This window comes from Desmodus rotundus, chromosome 11 (assembly GCF_022682495.2).
Source record: "Desmodus rotundus isolate HL8 chromosome 11, HLdesRot8A.1, whole genome shotgun sequence".
Lineage (NCBI taxonomy): Eukaryota > Metazoa > Chordata > Mammalia > Chiroptera > Phyllostomidae > Desmodus > Desmodus rotundus.
Genome location: NC_071397.1, coordinates 86,682,329 through 86,702,551, shown reverse-complemented (window position 1 = coordinate 86,702,551; position 20,223 = coordinate 86,682,329). Strand labels below are relative to the sequence as shown.

Here is a 20,223-nt window from a genome sequence, read left to right as displayed (position 1 = left end):
CTTCAATTGAGTATAGTGCTGAGTGCCAAACTTCAACCAAGCTGATCAGACTGTAGGTCTCTGTGTAAAAGCCTAAAGTAGTGGAATCTAGTTGCTATAGCTGCAAATTAAACAAATAAATGAGACACCATGGAATGCAGCAAAATATCTGTGGTCTGATTAGTTCATACTTGCCATATGTGTGAATATTAGCAGTCAAATTCTGAATTTAAGCAATGTTCTTTTGAATAGGTGCAACTGAGGGGAAATGCTTGAAAATAAGATTTGAATTCTATGACCAAGGATAACTAACTTACGTTTTATATGAAGCTTTTAGGGAATTCCATTAACTTTTTAGTTTAGGAGTATATATGAATTCGGGGCGGCTAAAAATATAGGGTTCCCACCAGGGCATTTTTCCTTAAAGCTTTAGACAGTTTGACACTAACTTGTTACTTGTTAGATGATAATAAATGAAAATCAGTAGCTACAGTGAAACTTGCATCTCATCCTATATGATCCTGCCCTATCCTATTCTATCCTATTTTAGAGGACTTATATGTATTAGGCTTACTATGTGGCTGGCATTGTGCTATGTACTTCCACGGCCAACCTCATGAATTCCCACGACGAACTCTTAAGTTCCCACTAGTGGAGCTGTTTTCACAGAATAATAAAACCAGAGAAAACTGGAGAGATCATTTGGCTCAGTCCTTCTTTCTAGGTGACTCTCGTGTCTGCATCTATTAGAAGCACAGCATCAGAAACACAGTGGCTCTTTTGGGTTAATCGGATGTGATAAAAAGAATGGAGCAAAAAAGACATGGTGTTGTGTGTGGTGATGGCAGCAGGGTCGGTACAGAAAGGAATGCTTACTAACGTCCGTCCTTCTATCCTACTGCAGAGAGACGCCGGCAACGAGAGCAGCTGTACTTGGACGTACAGGATTGTAGGACATATTAGCAGGTCACGAAAAGTAATGCATTTGATAGGGAGGAAAGGGGCTATAGTAACGGGAAACACTTCTACCAAATGGCTAATCCCTGCATGTAGGTTAAAATACATCTTCATTAGATCAAGTGCAAGCTCGTTCTCTGGATATGTATATGAACATGGTAAACTAGTAGGAAAAAATCATCCTTGTTTAGATGAAAAGGCAAATAATCTACAATGCCAGGACTGTTTATTGTGAAACATGTTCGGTGAAACGTAATGACAATTCATATTTAAAAACTTCTTTTTAATTAGATGTTAACAAAGTTCCATAGAGACAGGTCCTCAGCATCCCACTCCCAGCCAGTGCACTCACAAGCCATGTGAACTTTGACAAATTATTATGCTGGACACTTGGAGGCCAGCAGAATAGGTTCTAGAATGAAGGACTAGGGTACGATATGTAGAAAATGACATGGTGACTACAGGTACCAGCCTAAGTTCCCTTAGGGAAATAATCTTATTTCCTTTCTAGAAAGTGTTGCCAGCCTGAGAGACTAAGGAAGTATGATAGAAGTTTATTCACTTAATCATTTATTCATTCATTCTTTCAAAATACACTCTCTGAGGCCTGCTATGCGCCACACACTGAGCCAGGTGATGGAAATACACAGAAGAAGATTGGACCATGCACCTGCCCCCAAAGACCATCCGTTTCGGAGAACGGTGACAACAAACTGCAAGTACAGTGCACTGGATGCCACAGCAGAGGTGCATGTTGGGTAAAGAAGTTCATGAAGAAGAGATAGTTCTATGATGTAAGTGTAGGACCGATGCATGAGTGGACTCAGAGGATAAGTTTTGACGGGGAAATGAGGGCTGGGTGGACACTCAGTCCTAGAGCATCCTGGAGAGCAGTTTGGAGGGGATTTGCTAGCTCTGGCTGGAGTTCTGTTTTAGCCACAGGTTAGCAGAGGGGGATTGTGGAGATATCCTGAGGAAGCCTCACCTGAGAAGAGGTATAAATGAGCTCAGGGAAGTTAGCCAGTATCCTTAAAAGGCCAGGCAGTTTGGAGACAAATTCAGTAGCTTAGATTCAGAATCAAATGGACAGAAAAAAAAGTTGGGTGGGACATATTCTAGCGGATTGCTACAGTCTTCTCCTTGCTTCTTTTTAGCCAAACATTTTTCTACATAACTTAAAAGAAGCATGCAGATAAGAGGAAAAGAGATGATCAACCCATTCTCGTTATCTCCACAGTCTGGAGCCAAGGTAAGGATTTGGAACAATGATTCTGGGCTCTTAGAAGTTTCTTTTCTTACTTCCCCTAAGCACAGAGACACTGCAGGAGCTCTAGAGATACAGAATCCAGCCAACCTGGGAAAAGCAACACCTCTCCTTCATAGGTAAGTTCGGTCCTGGGCCGCCATTCACCTGTTGCCAATTCCTAGCCCCTAACTTTTTCCTCACAAGATCTCTCTTCACGGAACTCTCTGCACTATACACACTTGCTAATCTTGTTTCTCTGTCCTGGGAAATGGAAGTCGTTTTCATTTTCATTCCTGCTGTGCACCCTGCCCTTCTGCCACCACATAGGTCATCTCAACCCAAACACCTGTCTTGACTTAAGACTCCACATTCCTCTCTAAGAGTGCTTACAGGTGGTTACAATCTACTGCCCTGAAAAATCGGTTGTTCCATTAGTGACTTTACCCACAGTGTAGCCTTCAAAGTAGCTTCAATTCAGTGGCACAAATGTTGGCACCTCAATAAAACATCATTTATTAAACCCCAATATATCCATTCAGTGATCCTCAAATTCTTAGTGCTGTGGCTTCCCCAGAGCCAATTCTCTACTCACACTGAGTTTAACAAGAAAGAATTCACTAGGCATATATACAAGGGTCCTGCATTTTGCATATAAAAATGAAAATAACAACAATTTCAAATATTAGTTTTACCACCTAATGGTCAGCGAAGACTCACATGGCAGTTTTAAAGTGGACTATAATGAAACTACCGGAAAAGTTCACGGAAGCTTGGACAACCCGAACACGCAAAGACCATGGCTAAACCACGCTGGTTCCGGTGATAGAGTATCACATGGTATGTGGGCAAGGTGGTCTCTAGAATCCCTTTCTAAGCTTAAGATCCTGGGATTCTGTGCTTCCATGATAGAAAATGCAGCTTTTTTCCACTTCACTTTCCTTGGCAGTTATCACAGATGCTTGCTGAGGTTGAAGCTTCAATTAAAAGGGAACTGGAAAGGATAAAGGGATGGACTTCTGCCAAGGAGCTGGGTCTGTGACTAATGAATGATCTGTCTGTGGTAGTGAAGAAGGAAGCCAGTTCCTAAGACAATACCTTCCTCCCAGCCCCACCCCCTCCCCTGACTATGAAGAACTAATGGCAAATGAATGAGAAACATATGAATTAAGTTTACTTTGAAATATCTATGGATTTAAGGATTAGGGGTAAAAAAACTTGAGTAAACCACACTTGGGTTTTGCTGACCCCAAAACATCTGAATATAACTTACAGACCTTTTGATGAACTCATACTACTGCTAGGCTTGCTCATCTATGAAATGTAGCAAGAAAAAGGGCAGAGTATAAGCCAAATATTATTAGCCTTGAATTCTACCCTTGCATGAAAAATTAGTTCTACAAAGGGATTTGTGATGGCAGGAAATTGCTTTAAAAAGCCACTGTCTATTACCCTAGAGAAGGAATAAATAATACTCACTTAAAATAATCAATATAGGGAAGCTTCTCAATAAATTTGATCCAGGCTATTATATACCTTGCCTGTAGCTCTTAGATGTTCCAGGTACCCATGTGTGTTCTTTAGAATTCAATCCAGGCCTTCTCAGGCAATAGTAGTAACAGGACAAGTAAAAAACAATAAGATCCTCTGAGATGGCCAGTGTGGGGGTTGGGGGGAGGGTGGTTGGAGGCATGGTATGCAGAATTTTGCTGTACTGAAGCTTGGACTGAGGAGTGAAGTAAAATACAAGTTAGGAAAGACATGAATGGTTTGGGGTTGCATTTTCTGTTAACTATCATGAAGGGGAAGAGATAAAGGGTGGGAAAAAAAACTAAGAGAACACAGGGACATGGGATATTGCAACAAATATTCATTGATTGCCCATTATGTAGAGGTACTGTTCTAGGTGCTTGGGATAACTCAGTAAATAAAACAAAGATCTCTGCCCTTATGGAAATTATATTCTAGTAGAGGGGGATGAACAATGAGGCACACATACAACATATAAGTAAAATCACGTAACATGTCAAAGTTGGTGAAGGCCACAAGGGAGATGAACAGCACAGTAAGGAACTCTGGGAGGCAGGGGGGTGGCTGCGGTGCCCAGTGGGCTGCTCAGAGGAAGCCTGACTGAGAAGGTGAGATTGAGCAAAGACTTGAAGGAGGGGAAGGAGTGAGCCAAACAGATTTCTAGGGAACAGCACTCCAAGACAAGGAGGGTGCTTGATGCGTTTAAAGGAACACTAAGGAGGTCAGCTCGATCTACTAACATCTATTGATTTATAAGATAGTTACTGAGTACCTACAATATGCCAAGCACTGCAGAGAAAAAAATTAACCCCCAAATCTCACAGAGTTACAGAGAAGATATGGTATAAAAAAACCTGTGTGACTTAGTCATTGTGCCTTCTTTATCCTAGGACATTGTAAACTCTCTCTCCCCCAGTCTTCCTCTTCCCATCTCCTTATTTGCTCTTCCTCCTTTCTGCAGCCATCTCCATTCTCACCCATGACTTTACCCCATTTCCCTTCCTCTTCCCTCTTTCCCCTTCTCCATTCTAGCCTCTCTCAGGTCCTATTTTTCTCTCCAGTTCTCTCAGTCCCTCCTGCTTCTTTCAGGAGTTTTTTTTCTTTATCTCCGATCTCCTGTATTTAAAAAACAATATGCCTAGGTGTAGATTTTTTGGTATTTCCCTGAGTTGGTGTTTCCTGAGCTTACTGGATCTGTGATTTGACGTCTGACAATTTGGGAGACATTCTCAGTCTCATTTCCTCTGTCCCTTTCCCTTTGTTCTCCTTCTGCTAATCTCCTCATGCGTGTGTTACATCTTTGTATTTGTCCCACAGTGCTTGGGTATTCTGTTCTGTTTTCTGTCAGGTTTTGTTCTCTTTACTTTTCAGTTTTCTGAGGACTCTACTCTGGCTCAGCGACTTAGGCTGTGGTTGGCTTCCCCTGAGGGCAGACCTTGCTAAGGACAGGGTACTCCAGTGTGTTTAAAAATGGTTGATTTTTCCCCTCCCGATGCTGGAAGCAGGAGGGGATTTTTTTTTCCAGATATTTACTGTGGGGTTTCTGGGGGTAGATCTCACAGTATTGTGGGGACCCCTAAGACTGGGTCCCCCTAGAGTTTTTCACTCTCACATTTGTACCCTCTGAGCCTCCAGCAATCCGTAAATTACAGGTCAGGTTTCCCTATCCTGGTTCCCACGGTAGTTTCTGCTCATGAATCTCTGCCCCAGTAAGTGGTTATTCTTTACATATGCCTATCTGCCTCTCCAATTTGGGGGCAGCAGTTTTCCCTGTGTCTTCCTGTCTTTTAAGGGTGCAAGAAGAGCTGTTGACTTTGTGGTCAGTTGGGCTTTTAATTTGTTAGGATGGAGATGCGACGTGTAAGCTTCCGACCTGTGAACTTGGAAGACCCTTTTGGTCTCTCTATCTCAAAAACTTCTTCCCAGGCTTCTCAACCATCCGTTTCAAAAATACATTTTCTCCAATTTATAATATTCCTGGTTGAAATAATAAGTAAATAGTAAAATTGGCAACAGCTAAAATTAACTAACCTTAAAGCTGATTACTGACTTAAATAGAATAATCAAATCCTCATGTCAAGATTTAGACCAGCAAAATCGGACAGAAGAGGTAGACTTGGTGGAACCAATGATCAGAAAGAAAAATTCAATGGAAGAAGTTATGGTCAGTAAAACTGAATATGAAAAAAAGCTTACCCCCCAGAACAGCCTGCAGCGTTGCTCACAGTGTCTGCCTCACTGTGCACGCAACCCTCCCTGTTCCTGGGTCTTTGGGGTCTTACTTGTGTTTTCTTTGGGAGGTCCACTGGGAGTCTCAGACAGAGGTTCCCAAGAAATTTCTGACCTCTGTTCCAGTCTGAACTTTTATTTTTAATAATTTCCAGATATCTTCTAGCTACTTTAGAATATATTGGGAAAACTGAGAAAGGTCAGTGTTTATTTTTTTTTCTTTTTTCATATGGAATGTTTACAATGGTCTTCTTTCAACTAACAGCTTATTTTATAAAATACCCACTCCCAGGGTGGCACAGGCTCCCCACATACTGAAATGTATGGTCTGTGTATCCCAGAACTGGAAATTCACCAACAGAAAAACATCAAATATGAGTTCCTGCAAAACCAATGATCATACAAGCAGCCTTTAGTGCCTTTTCTTCTGGGAAAGACAGATGTACAAAAACTTTAGTAATTACCAAATGTCAAAATAATGCTGAGCAGAATAAATAGTACCCTAGATTAAGGTTCTCTTGAGGATCAGTTACATGTAACAAGAACAACTGACAAATCAAGCATGAAGAGAGGTGGGATTTATTTTTCTTCTCTCCTTATAAATTACACGGGGAGTGAAAAACTCCTGCTGTGATTATAAGAATATCTAGGTCATGTCTGCTTAAAGATCTGTGTTAATAATAATAATATAATAAAGTTCCACAGTGCTGAGCCTTTTCAAAGCACTTCATAAACATTAATTAGGTCTTCAGTGAGCAGAAACACTGTCTCATTGGGTTTTTTCCTGTTACAGCATTAGTGAGAGTCTGCAATCATACTGGAGTTTAAATATTTATTTATTTACCTATTGGAGTAAAGGTATATTTACTCCATTGGCAATACTTTAAAATGATAATTGGCAGAAGAGAAAGGTTCAGGCTTCTACGTTCGCAACCAAACCCACAATAGGGCTTCTCCTCGTCAGAGTGAACCCAGCCTGTTGGGAATTCCTGTTGGCTTGTGGAGTTGTTTTCCTACTTACCTTCCTCCACTTCGAACATGCCATTTCCATCCTCTAAAGTTGCAAGTGTTTTTCTTATCCTATACCCACCCCGTGCCTAGCAGGGTGCTTTGCATATCACGGGTACTCAGTAAATGTTTGCTGGATCGGATTAAATTAAAGCACAGCACCACCTCCCATGGTGCAGCCCAGCAGAATCCTCACACAGCTGTCCGTGACCCTTCTCGTTACATTTTAGATGATCCACTGGCTGATATCACCTGTTTTTCTTCCGACTGCTCATCAGTGGACTGAGGATAGATAGAAAGGTGGTGGAAGAATATAAATGTAAACCTGACATTCTTCCCAGTTTCAAAGGCACGTGCATGAACATCTTTTTTATCATTGACAGTGAATGCCTTGTAGTCATTATGTGCTTTTGAATTGCTGGGAATATAAAAATAAGTAGAGCTTTAAGGAGAGACAGTTTTTTATTTTGGATACTGAACTGATTCTATTTAAATTTGCTGTATTTCTATGTTTATATTTTTAATTGTAGTAAGTTAAAATTCTTTTTCTTTCTGGTGCTATTTTCATGGAGGCTGGAGATAACTTGGTGGTTACACACCAAGGGTGTATTACTATTCTAACTCATCTATTTACCTCTTTCCTCTTCTCTTCTGCAAATAAATTCTAGGATTACTTGCTGAGAAAAACAGGTAGAGAGTGGAAAGGAAGTGATAGAATACATGCCTTTAGTTATAATCATGTCTAACTTCTGGCAACCTTAGTGTACATCAAAACGAAGACCCTGTGAATTTCAGAGTCTGTGAGTTTTCCTTTACGTTTGTTTTCTGACTAATTTTGTGCTGGGAAGTTTTAATGCTGCAAATTCAAGACTGACTTAATAATGTCTTCTGAAACAGTATCATGTTAGACTTATAAACTGCATCTGAGTTCTGTGGTTCAGGGCTCTGGGTCCCTAGAAATTATGATGAGACTCTAATAAGTACAGGGTACATTTTCTCTAGGAATTCACATAGTTATAAACATTTAAACATGGAGTGGAAAATAGGACTAGTGAGCCATAGACCATTTGAGGAAATATTTAGAAGTTACAAATTAAATAAAGCATTTAAAAAATATTCTATCATGCTACCTTGTTAAAAATATTATTATAAAACAAACTAGAAAAACATGTGATTAGATGCATAGTAAAATAAAGACAAAGTGACATAAATTACAAATGTGAATATATAATATTTCAAAATTTTATTTTCTTGCATTCATATCAATAAATTCATGAAATTTGTTGTTATAAAGGAAATTTTTATAAAATTTGAACTCTACTAATAGTATTACTATAAGCTAAATCTAACATCAACTTAACATAAAATGTAATTATAATCAAGGATACACATTTTAACTGTTTTCATTAAAATATGAATTTAAATTAATGTAAACATTTTATAATGGAATTATTGTTCTATTTTTAAAATTAAATACTCAAAATTATCTATTAAAATTAAAAGCAAACACAAATTATAGTTAATTATTATTAAACTTTTAAATAAAATTTAAACAAAGCTGAAAACATTTAATTTTTTGATATTTCACAAATATTATTACACATTTTATAAAAATTTAATTATTCATAATTCCAGTATTTAATGTTCATATTTTAATTGCCAATCTAAAGTAACCAGCAGTATGCTTTAGGCATGTTGTATTTAAAATTTCCTACATACAAATTTAGGGTAATGTAAATTATTTAATATTGCAAAATATTCCTCAGCCACCACAAGCAACTCCTTTGTTCGTAACTCTTGGAAACATGCATTGAAGTACGAAGGAAAGCAAAGAAATGGTCATTTATCCACACTGAGACAAAATTCATTGTCAGAGTACCTACTGAGCTCATAGTATCCGAGAGAATTCGATATGTTAATAAGTTTATCTTTTTCTTTCCTAAATATTTATGTCACTGAAATCCTCCTTGCATTTCTATTTGCCTCTAAGAGTGAGAATTTTAACCCATCCAACTGAATCAAGGGAAAACGATGAGACTCACATTGAAGTTCTAATGGCTGTACACATGCTCAGTAAACCATCTGCTGGGGACGTTACGCAGTGCCAGGATCTGCTAGGGTTGTACCTCAGGCTCTGGCCAGAGGTAATACTGTGCAGTGAGGGCGCCAAAGAGTCAAGGACTATACTTCTACAGCACCTGATGTACCCAATTGTCCTCTGCTAAGGCCTTTCCGGTATCAGAAACTTTCAGAGCTTAAGTATCTTCATCTGTAAAAGGGATAATACTTTCTCAGTCATAATACCCGTGTGAAAATCAAATGATCTAGCCACTATAGAATGCTTGGCACACAGTAGGTTCTCAAAAACACTGGCTATTACTATTGTCCGGCAAGGCGTTATGGAAATTGGCACTACTGAATTCATTCATCAATGTAATAAATATATATTGACCCTATAATAAGCCAGGCAGCTGGGCAGAGTGCTTGGAATTTGCAGGCTGCTGTTTTGCACTGGGAGTGTAACGTTTCTGTGGGGGACGCGGATGTGCCTATAAAGATGTGAAAGTGCCGTGCGTGCACAATGACAAGCAAAGTGCTAACTTGACAGGAGAGCGAGAAAAGACTTCTGAGAGATATTATCTAAATTAGCAGGATAAGCAGGGGGTTCCCGCAAAGAGTGGGGAGGCCACATGGGGCAGAGGACTGCGAAGACAGGAGTCCTGAAAGGGCTTTCACATTCAAGACACTATTTCTAGCTCTTTGCTCCCTTGTAATTTCTGTGATGGGTTGCCCTTTTCACCAGGAGCACCCAGGGACACCAAAAAAAAAATGCGGGCTTCTTACTCAGTACCCAAACTGTGCTCAGTTCCAGAAGCAGAAAGGGAAGATGACGCCCATTTTCTCTGCATAAAACGCCTCTTCAAATCGTGTAAAGTGATGTACAAACCATCCACAGTATTTGATTTGAAACACGAGGACGAAAGCATCAGAAAGAATTAGGGTCAGAAGGAGAAGACCTAGCAGCCACAGGCAAATGCCCTTGGATGGCAGACGCTGACAAGGCGGTCACCACTGAGGACACCTCTGGCGCCAATCCCCCAGGGAACGGAACAGCTCTGCTGCTCCTCCGGGGGAAGTGCCCCAAGTATAATACACAGGTACTTCCCCCACGATCCCACTGATGTGAGTGGAGGAAGAGTAGGGTGTCCATAGTTGGGCAGGTGAGAATTGATCCTCAGGCTGCAAGAGAGGACAAGCCTCTCAATGGCTCCACTCCATCCCACAAAGAGCTGGCTTTACTGTACTATGGAACACCATGGAGGCCTCTTACACACTGGGGAGTCATCCGCTGCATAGTTTTAACTGTGACTCAATTTCATGGGAAGCCTTTTTTATTTATATTCAGTATTCTTCTTTGGTTATAACTGCATTATAACCTTCCAACATTTCACAGCTATTTAGACCAAGGTTACGGAAAGCCTAAGCTAGAAAACAGCATTGAATAATCAATTTTAAAAAAAATAAAGGCGATCATTTGTTTCAGTTGACTCACCATTCCGTGGTTCAGCCACCCTGGGATGAAATTATCAAGCAACTTCGGGTAAATCATCTCTCTGTCATAGGCGTAAATGGTCCAGAACACCGCTACAACAAACTGCAAGGGCAAAGAAATCCTTTATTTCAAATTCACCAGCTACCCACAACATGCAATTTGCTAATTATCTATTGTTCAAAGAACCCAACAGAATTTCTAATCTATAATGAAAGACGAATCAGTAAGCCAGCTAATGAGTGGAAAGACAGTTCTGACTTCATGCCATTAGTGGTAATGGTTGGGGTCCCTCTTCTTTCCCTGATCTCTCAATTGTGTCCTCCCAGGCAAAGTGCCGTGTTTGTGAGGGAGAGGGAAATGGTCTGTCTGTTGTCTGCAACGGCTCCCTCCCAGGGCTGGCTATGTTGGTTTGATTCCTCTCAAGAGGGTTTAAAAGTTCACTGGTGGTTTTTGGACCCCATTCCCCACCGTACAGAGTGAGCATACATTCAAGAATCTGCAGTGGGTGTCCCTTTTCCTTGAACCCATCATGTGGTTTAAATTAATCTTTGCATTCTCAAGTTCCTATTTCACCACAAACAGCATTAAAATCACTGCTATAAAATGTCCTGAAGTCACATTGCAAGCAAATGTATTAATTTATATAGTCCAAGCAGGGGCTTTAGCAGCACTGGGAAGCAGACTGTGTGGAGGGCAAAGGAAGAGTCTTAATTCTCTCGGAATAACCTGTAAGTTCATCTGGGTTCCAGAGGCTGATTTTGACCCATCAGCAACATAATCATCAAAGGAGAGTGGAGTCCTGAATTTATTATCATCTTTCTTCAAACTAATGATGAGAGAGTAAGTTCACATACAATAAAGAAATGGATGGCTCAAGGTCTTAACCTTCAGCATAGAATTTAAAAGAAAAAGTGAATGCTTTTGTAAATAGTCAAGAAACACAGCACAATAAAGGGAACCATCCTGGGGGGAAGGATCGAAGTCTCCGTCTCGAATCAAAGTCATGCCTCAAATAAATACTGCAGAATGATAAATGCGACATGAATATTCAGTAGAAACAATTTTAATCTCATTTCTTATGTCATCCATGTCCCCACATTTCATTAATGAAAATAATAAATATTTTAATGCCACTTTTTATGAACCCCCTGGTGGTTACAGCTCAAGGCTAGTAATCAGATGGGTTCCCAAGTTCTTATTCCAAGTATCTCAATTACAACATGGGCTGTCTTGCCTGGAAAAAAATATCATTTTTCTTTCACAAAACACACTGAATGATGATTACAATACGCAAATGTAAGCTCTGCACATAGTTTTAGTAGGACTGGGGTCCTCGGTTTTTTATCCTGCTTTTGGGTCAACTACTTTCACTCAGTAGGTAAATGTCCAAGATGAAAAAAAGAAAAAATCTACTATTAGCTTAAGGTTAACTATCAGGATCTTTCCAAGGGCAATGCATAATTTTTGAATTCTCCACAATTTTAGCTGATTCATCCCACTACAGGCTTCAAATGTGGTGACTGTCAGTGTTACCTGCCCTCAGACCTGGGCCCCGAGCTCACAGTCTGGCTAACAAAGTGGGGCCCCGCGGATCAGCAGCACCCGAGAGCTTGTGAGATGTGCAGAATACCCGCTCCCGTCCTGGTAAGTCTTGATCCTGCACTTTGGTAAGAGCTGAGGTCATCTGTGTGCACACGAAAGTGTGAGGTGTCCCGCTCTGGCAGGTCCTACTCTGGTGACCTTGGGCCTCCCCCCCCACACTCTGGAGTGAGTGAGGAGATTCCGGGGCCACGTGGCTTGTCTACCCAGAGCCGGCACCCCTGCTCTTCCAGACTACATCCCAGGAAACCAAGGCACCGGAGCTCCCAAGTAGACACAAGTATGCCCGAGGGTCTGTGTGGGCCTCCTTCCTGGGTCTGATGCCAGAGGGTCGACTGCGAAATGTATCCCTTGACCTGAAAGATGGTTAAGAGGCATCTGTTTCTGTAGGGTGAGAACCAAAGCTTTACATTTGGTCTGGTGTGCACCCAGGCATTACGCCATTCCAATCCTAGATGGAGCCACTGGTGGAAATCCCTTTACCTTTGCCATATAAGGAACCTAATCATGAGAATGATATCCCACGGTATTCACAGGCCCCTCTCACTCAAGGGGAGAGAATTATTGGAGGCTGCACAGCAGGGGGTGGGAGGCATGGGTAGAATCTTGGGGCCCTCTTAGGATTCTGCTTACCACATGCTCCCTCTCTGTTCTTGCCCAAACCGTTCTGGCCATTTTAAGTCCTTTGCATTTCGTATTAAGTTTTAGAATCTCAGCTGATTAATTTCTATAAAAATATACTGCTAAAATTCTGATTATAACTATAGTGAAACAATATATTCAATTTGGGGAGAAATGGCATCTTAACCATATCAGGTCTTCTAACCCACAAACCTAATTTATGTCTCAACTTATTTAGACCTTCTTTAATTTGTCTACATTTGTAGTTTTCATTATACAGATTTTGCACATATTTTGTTAAATCTGTCACTAAGTATTTGATTTTTTATGCTATTGTAGATAGTACTGAATTTCTTTTATGTTTTTGTTGATAATATATAAAAACACAAATGATTTTTGTATGTTGACATTGTATCCTTTATCTTTGTTAAATTTAATTAGTAGTTCCAGTTATTTTATAAAGTATTATTTATAGTATTTTATAAAGTATATTTTATAAGGTACTTGAGATTTATATATGTACATGATCTGCAAACGAAGACGGTTTTTCTTCTTCCTCCACAAGCTGTATGCGTTTTACTGCTTTTTCTTTTCCTATGGTACAGCCTGGGACCTTCAGCTCAATGTACATTAGAAGTAATTAAGAGTGAGCATTCTTGCCTTCTTCCCTCTCTTCAGGAAAGTGTTAAGTCTTTCAACATTTAAGTTAGATCTTAGCTGCAGGTTTTTATGTGCCTTTTATCAAGTTGAGGAATATCTCATCTATTGTTGAGTTACGTATGTAATGAATGAGTACTGGTTTTTTCAGACAGCTTTCCTGCATATTTTGAGGTGATTGTGTAATTTCCTCCTTTATTCTGTTAATACGATGAATTATATTTGTTGATTTTTAATGTTAACTTTTAATTTTTAGTTGTTATGTATTACAATTTTCACATATTGCTGGATTCAACTTGTTGACATTTTGTTAGGATATTTTTTCCACCTTTTAAAAAAAGACTTTATTTATTTATTTTTAGAGAGAGGGGAAGGGAGGAAGGAAGAGGGAGAGAAATATCAATGTGTGAGAGAAACATTGATTGATTGCCTCTCACATGCCCCCAACCGGGACCTGGCCTGCAACCCAGGCATGTGCTCTGACTGGGAATCGAACCAGAGACCTTTTCATTTGTGGGATGACATTCAACCCACTGAGCCACACCAGCCAGGGCATATTTTTTCCACCTTTATTCATAAAGTATGTTGATCGATAGTTAGTTTTCTTTTCTAATAATGTCTTTTTCTAATTTTGGTAACAGGATAATGCTGGCCTTACAAGATAAATTGGGAAGTGTTCCCTCCTCTATTCTGAGGGACTTTGAGCAAGATTGATATTATTTCTTCCTTACCTATTGGATATACTTCTCCAGTGGAGCCATCTGAACTTGTACATGGTTTGTGCATGTGTGTGTGTGTGTGTGTGTGTGTGTGTGAGACAGAGAGAGAGAGAGAGAGAGAGAGAGAGAGAGAGAGAGAGAGAGAGATTTAACTGTGAATTCAATTTCTTCAGTATAGAATTCCCAGGTTTTCTATTACCTTGAGTTAGTTTTAGCCATTTTTGCATTTTGTGGAATTTCTCTATTTCATCTCACTTTCTGAATTTATAAAGTTGTTCTTAATATAACACTATGGATATTAACAAATACTGCAGATCAGTTTTTCCCCTGGAGAACTGGTCGTTAATCATTCAGCAGCACACCCCCGACAGGAGCTACTTTCTGTTAACCACAAATGACCATTCAGTGTGCTCACCACATGCAAAGAGCATTGTGGGATCAATACTTCATAGTGCAATCCAGTCCCTCTCGTACCATATGTTGAGGAAATTACATGGGTTATTAAAAGGGAAGTGACTTTCAAGAACATGTTAGTCACCTTTCTTAGTGTAACACTAGAAGGTCAAGAGGCACAACTAACTGAGTTATCAGCTTTCTGAACAATTTTTGAGATATAAACACAGCACAGGTGATAGCTTCTTGGCTTCCTGCACTGATATCCTCTTGATTGTATGGTCACCAGCAAACCCAAAATAAGCTTGAGCGCTACTACCAGGGCACGAATAGAAAATAAAAATAGGTGCTCTTGGACCAGCTAAGTGATAGTGAAACATTCCACTGTTGTGGAGAAGCTTCTTCTTGGGCCAGGACCAATGGCCAGCCATTCCTCAGCACACAGCTGCTGCTTCTCAGCTGCCAGGACAAGAATACTGTACTTGAAGTGAGAGTTAAAGGAGCACCATCACTTCCCAGTCCTTCAAGCGTCCCAGACAAAAATACCTGTGTCACACAAGCCACTGAGGCCTCACTTGAACCCCTGGAACTGTTAGAAATAAAAGCTAAAGACAACTGGATTTAGCCTTTGTCTCTTTCTGTGAGGAGCCTCTTCTATGCAGTCCCATAGAAGGTGAAGCTAACCGGCGTTAGCCTGTTCTAAGAAGCAGCTTCACTGATCAGTGGGGAATTTTTTGGAATTTAGTAAAACAGATTAGAATAAAAGGATGTTGCGGAGAATAGTGCCATGAATTTGGATAAAGAGAAAAGTTACTTTTCTATAGATTGGTCTAGAAAGGCCGCTTAGCGTGACCTCAAACATCCACTGTTGAAGGAGGGAAAGAAGGGGAAAGAAGGAAAATAGGGAGAAATAAATGAGTATGTGTTCAAAGCCTACAGCTTCAACATGACATATCCTATGCAACTGCTTTCCCTTTTAGAACAAATCGACCAGACTCAGACTTTACCAAATTCTGATTGGAAGAATTTAAGTTCTATTTTGGGGTCTTATTACTTTGCTTGCATATTTCCTATGCATGATTTTTTCCCCCATCAATTCTTTCCATGGCAATACCGTTGCTGAGAGGTAATATTGTAATTAGACAGGTTTCCAGCTGTGATTTTTCGTTCCAAACATAGGAAGCATGAGAATAAGTTGTATGTTCTGGATGCTGGCTGGCTTTGTCTCAGGTGACCCCCGTGCACAAAGGGGATGTCCCTTGTCTTCCCACTTTCCAGGTCTAGGAGATCCTGACTCAGCAAGTGCCTCCTCCTAGCTGACTTCCCTCAGCCATACTCTCAAGTTCAGAAATGCATGGCAAAGCCTAGGGCCCTCTGAAATGCTAGAGTATCTTCTATTCCAGAAGACACTTAGTTTCTAGTACTCATTCCTAGAAGTGTGACATGTTGTAACTATGAGGCTACGAGTGACATTATACTTTTTTTTATTCTCACCAAGGACATTTTTCATTGCTTTAAGGGAGAGAAGGGAGAAACAGAAACATCAATGTTGGGGAGAAGCATCAATTAATTGCTGGATGGGGGATTGAACCCATGATCTACGTATGTGGCCTGACTGATGGGGAATCGAACCCACAACCCTTCGGTTTATAGCATGACGCTCCAACCAACTGAGCCACATCAGCCAGGGCTATACTTTTTATGCTATGCATTCTGCTTAAATTATCTTAAAACCAGAATCTCCATTTAGAGCGTTTCTAAAGCACATGTTAATGTTACATGGCTTTTTTCATGGCTTTCGACTATCATCTTCTCAGTAGAATTTATAATTTATCCAGATTATTCACATCTCATATTATGAATAAATAATGTGAGAATTAAAAACCTAAATCCTATAAGTGCTCATGTGATTTGGTGCTTGCCTTTCTCAACAAGCTCAGTTTCCACCACATTTTCTCTTGCTCTATAAGCTCCAAGTGGCAATGTAATTGTTCCTGAAACTCACTAAGCTCCTTCCTGCCTCAGGGCCATAGCATTTTCTCCTCTGTGCTGGGAATGCTCTTACCTCATCTTCCCATGGTTGGACTCTCTGTTCCTTCAGGTGTAGCTTAAACATCACCTCTTCATAGAAGCCTCCCCAAAGACTCCACTGTGCCTTTATTTTCTATCATAGACCCTGATTTTTTCAAAAAATAGGCTCTTTTTTTTGTTGTTGTTTTTCAATTGTTCATTGCCTGGCTCTTTCAGGAGAAAGTGAAGTCTCAGGGAACAAGAACCTGTCTCTCTTGTCCAGTGCTATTTCCCCCATGCTGGGCATGTAACACGTTGATGACAAAAACGTGCTGAATAAAGAAACAAAAGTGTAATGCTACTTCTCATCTGTGTTGGACCCCACATCGCCCACAGGAACAAGTCCTCTTCTACACCCTCAGTTTTCTTCCTGCTGACCTCGGGTTTCTCTCTCTGTTCGCCCTACAATTTGTCCTCCGTCAGTGAGGAAGATCTGCCCTTCTCACGTCCTTCTTTCTAAGGTTATTCTTCTAGTCCACCCCTTCTCAGATCTAGGAGTTAGCTCCTCCCTCACCTGGTCAAGTCTTCCCATCATCCTAAAATAATCCTTCTCTGCACTTCTAGATCCGAATGGAAGACTAACGGCTCTCTTTTCTGAAATCAACCAAGAATAAGGAAAATGAGAAACAGAAATGAAACCAATGGAAGTAGGAAACACCCATAACCAAACATCACTCTTTTAAAAACACTGCCAAGTATTAGGAACACTGAGCCAGGACAGGGAAGACTCTGATATAAGAGACAGGACACAAGGACTCTCCGGTTGAGTGAGCAGAACAGAGGTCGTTACAGGTGGCACACTCTAAGGCACACGAAACGACCCTGGCTGGGAACAGGAGGTCTGAGACGCATGAGAGCCCTGAAGAAATGTCCTGATCCCTGCTTGGCTTCAGGGGTCATAAGTGCTCATGTTAAATGTGAAAATGGGTCAGCTTGTCTCTGTTCAAGAAGCCGATGTGGGTATGTTTAGGCACATAAGAAAGGGTCCACGGTAACCAGCCTGAATGCCGAGCCTCAGGCTTAGCCAGCAAAGACCAAGCTGTCACCGTACAAAAGGGCTGTGATCAAAATGAGCCAAGGAAAGAGAAATGAGTGGGGCCCAGAAAGAAGCCCTTTTCCAGGGGAGGGTGGTGGTGGTGGAAACAGGTGGAAATTCAAACTGCTCTAGCTCACTTCCTTAGCCAGTTTCCAGTTCTAGCCTTTTGACAAAGAGCTGGCTCAGGAAGAATGGGCCAACGTGAGGATGAGCAATCATTAGAAAAAGAACAGCATGGAATGTGTTCATAGATACCACACAGCCTCCCACCAAAAGGCAACTGAACAATACAAACCAGAAATATTATGCCAGGATAAATGTACTTTATGATCAAATAACTATCCGCTAAAGAATAGAAGTCAAAGAAGATTGAGACAAAAATGAAAAAATAAACCAAGAGAAGATTGTAAGAGTGAATGAACAGAACTTAGAAAATGAATAAATTATAAAAAATAAACTACAAAAACCGGCAAGTCACCTTACAAGCAATGAAAGGAAAAACTGCCTTTGGTAAAGACAGTTGGGGCTTAGCTTTCCCCAGTTCTGTAGACTAGCTACACAGGGAAATCTCCTGCTGCGAAACACTGGGTGCTAAATAAGTTACGACAAATATACTTTCAGATTACTGCTGAGCACACAAGGAAGGAAGAGAAATCACCAGGAGCCAGAAACACACACATACACACAAAACCCATAGAGACAAAAAAAGAACCGGGGGAAAAATCAGAACGGTGGCAAGCCCAGAAAATGGGGTTGCTCTAGGCGTTAACACCAATACCGGCAATCAGAGCCCTCTGTGCCTTGTGGGCAAGGAGACGGATGATTAAGGTCTTGGGCCATGCAAGCTGGTGCAGCGGGCACTGAACCTGAGGGGCTTGGCCCACAGAGAGGCCGCTTAGCTTAATGAAAATGATTGATTTGTGTTCAGTGGATGGAGGATAGAGTCTCGCAGTCCTTAATTCAGGAAGTAAATACGCACTATTTGCTTAGAGCTTTGAAGGCTCTTGTTCGAGGCTAACCTAAACTCCTAGTCCAATGTGCACACCCACACACGTATTTCTTCAGGGAAAGTATGAGCTATAGAAAATACTCTTTTGATGCAATTTATTTGACTTGATGACACCCTCTTTCCTTAAGCACTTCGTAGTACCCCACTGTATGACTATGCACCATAATTTACTTAAGCACACACTAATGGATATGGACAGTTATTGCAATTACTGCTTCCAATAATCCTGCAGCAGGCGTGCTATGTGTATGTTTTTATGTGTGCTATGAGGATATCAGAGGAAAACATTACTGGAGGTGAAGTATCGGGATCTGAGGTCGCCATTGCATGCTGCGCTGGCTTTCACAAAGTTCCCGGCCATACTGTCCTTAATTCTGACTACTGAGGTAGCCTTTCAGTGAGGCACACTGGCTTCAGCTTTTTAAAAATATTATGTCTGTGCTTTATCTTGAACTCAAGAGTTTTCTTATTAAAACTTTTAAGAACTCCTCAGTTTAAAACTTCTAATGCTGCCCCTCCACTTTGCTTGCAGAATAAAATCAAAAGGTTTTGCACAGAATAGAAGCAAAGAAAACCATCAACAAAATGTAAAGGAAAGCCACTGAATGGGAGAACATATTCACCAATGGTACATCTAATAAGGGGTTCATAACCAAAATTTATAAGGAACTTATACAACTTAACACCCAAACCCCCTAACAGTCCAATTAAAAAATGGGCAAAGAACCTGAATAGACACTTCTCCAAGGAGCACATACAGATGGTCAAAAGGCATATGAAAAGGTACTCAATGTCACTAAGTATCAGAGAAATGAAAATTAAAACCACAATGAGATATCATGGCACATATGTCAGAATGACTGTCATCAATAAATCAACAAACAACAAGTGCTGGCGAGGATGTGGAGAAAGGGGGACACTTTTGCACTGTTGGTGGGAATGCAGACTCATGCAGCTACTGTGGAAAGCAGTATGGAGGGTCCTCAAAAAAACTAATGATGGAACTGCCTCATGACCCAGTGATTCCACTGCTGGGAATATATCTGAGGAAACCTGAAACATTAATTCAAAAGAACATAAGCACCCCTATGTTCACTGCAGGGTTATTTACAATAGCCAAGATTTGGAAGCAGCCCAAGTGTCCATCAGTAGATAAGTGGATAAAAAAGCTATGGTACATTTATACAATGGAATACTATTCAGCCATAAAAAGAAGGAAATCTTACTCTTTGCAACAATATGTATAGACCAGGAAAACATGCTAAGTGAATAAGCCAGTCAGAGAAAGACAAATACCATATGATCTCACTTATATGTGAAATCTGATGAACAAAATAAACAAAATAAAAACAGAATCATAGATTCAGAGAACAGACTGACAGCTGCCATAGGGGAGAGGGCTGGGGGGCTGGGTGAAAAAAGTAAGGGGATTAAGGAAAAAAAACCCTCATAGACACACACAACTGCATGGGGATTACCAGAGGGAAAGGGTGGATAAATGGTGATGGAAGGAGACTTGACCCAGGGTGGTGAACACACAACACAATATACAAGTGATGAATTATGAAATTGTACACCTGCAACCAATATAATTTTATTAACCAATATCACCCCAATAAA

The 20,223-nt window shown here is 40.6% G+C and overlaps 1 protein-coding gene across 2 annotated transcripts in view; it reads right to left on the bottom strand.

The window, feature by feature from the left end:
- AIG1 (androgen induced 1) overlaps positions 1-20,223 on the bottom strand; it is a 204,559-nt gene that overhangs the window by 123,641 nt on the left and 60,695 nt on the right. Inside the window, exons 3-4 of one of the 2 annotated variants that reach the window (XM_053913625.2) lie at positions 10,500-10,601; positions 8,581-9,215 (exon numbers count right to left, since the gene is read on the bottom strand). In XM_053913625.2, coding sequence (XP_053769600.1) covers positions 9,195-9,215; positions 10,500-10,601 — 123 coding nt within the window. In that variant the 3' untranslated portion in view covers positions 8,581-9,194. Of the gene's footprint in view, positions 1-8,580; positions 9,216-10,499; positions 10,602-20,223 lie in introns of those variants that run through there. The other variant, XM_024551928.4, reaches the window with a different exon arrangement.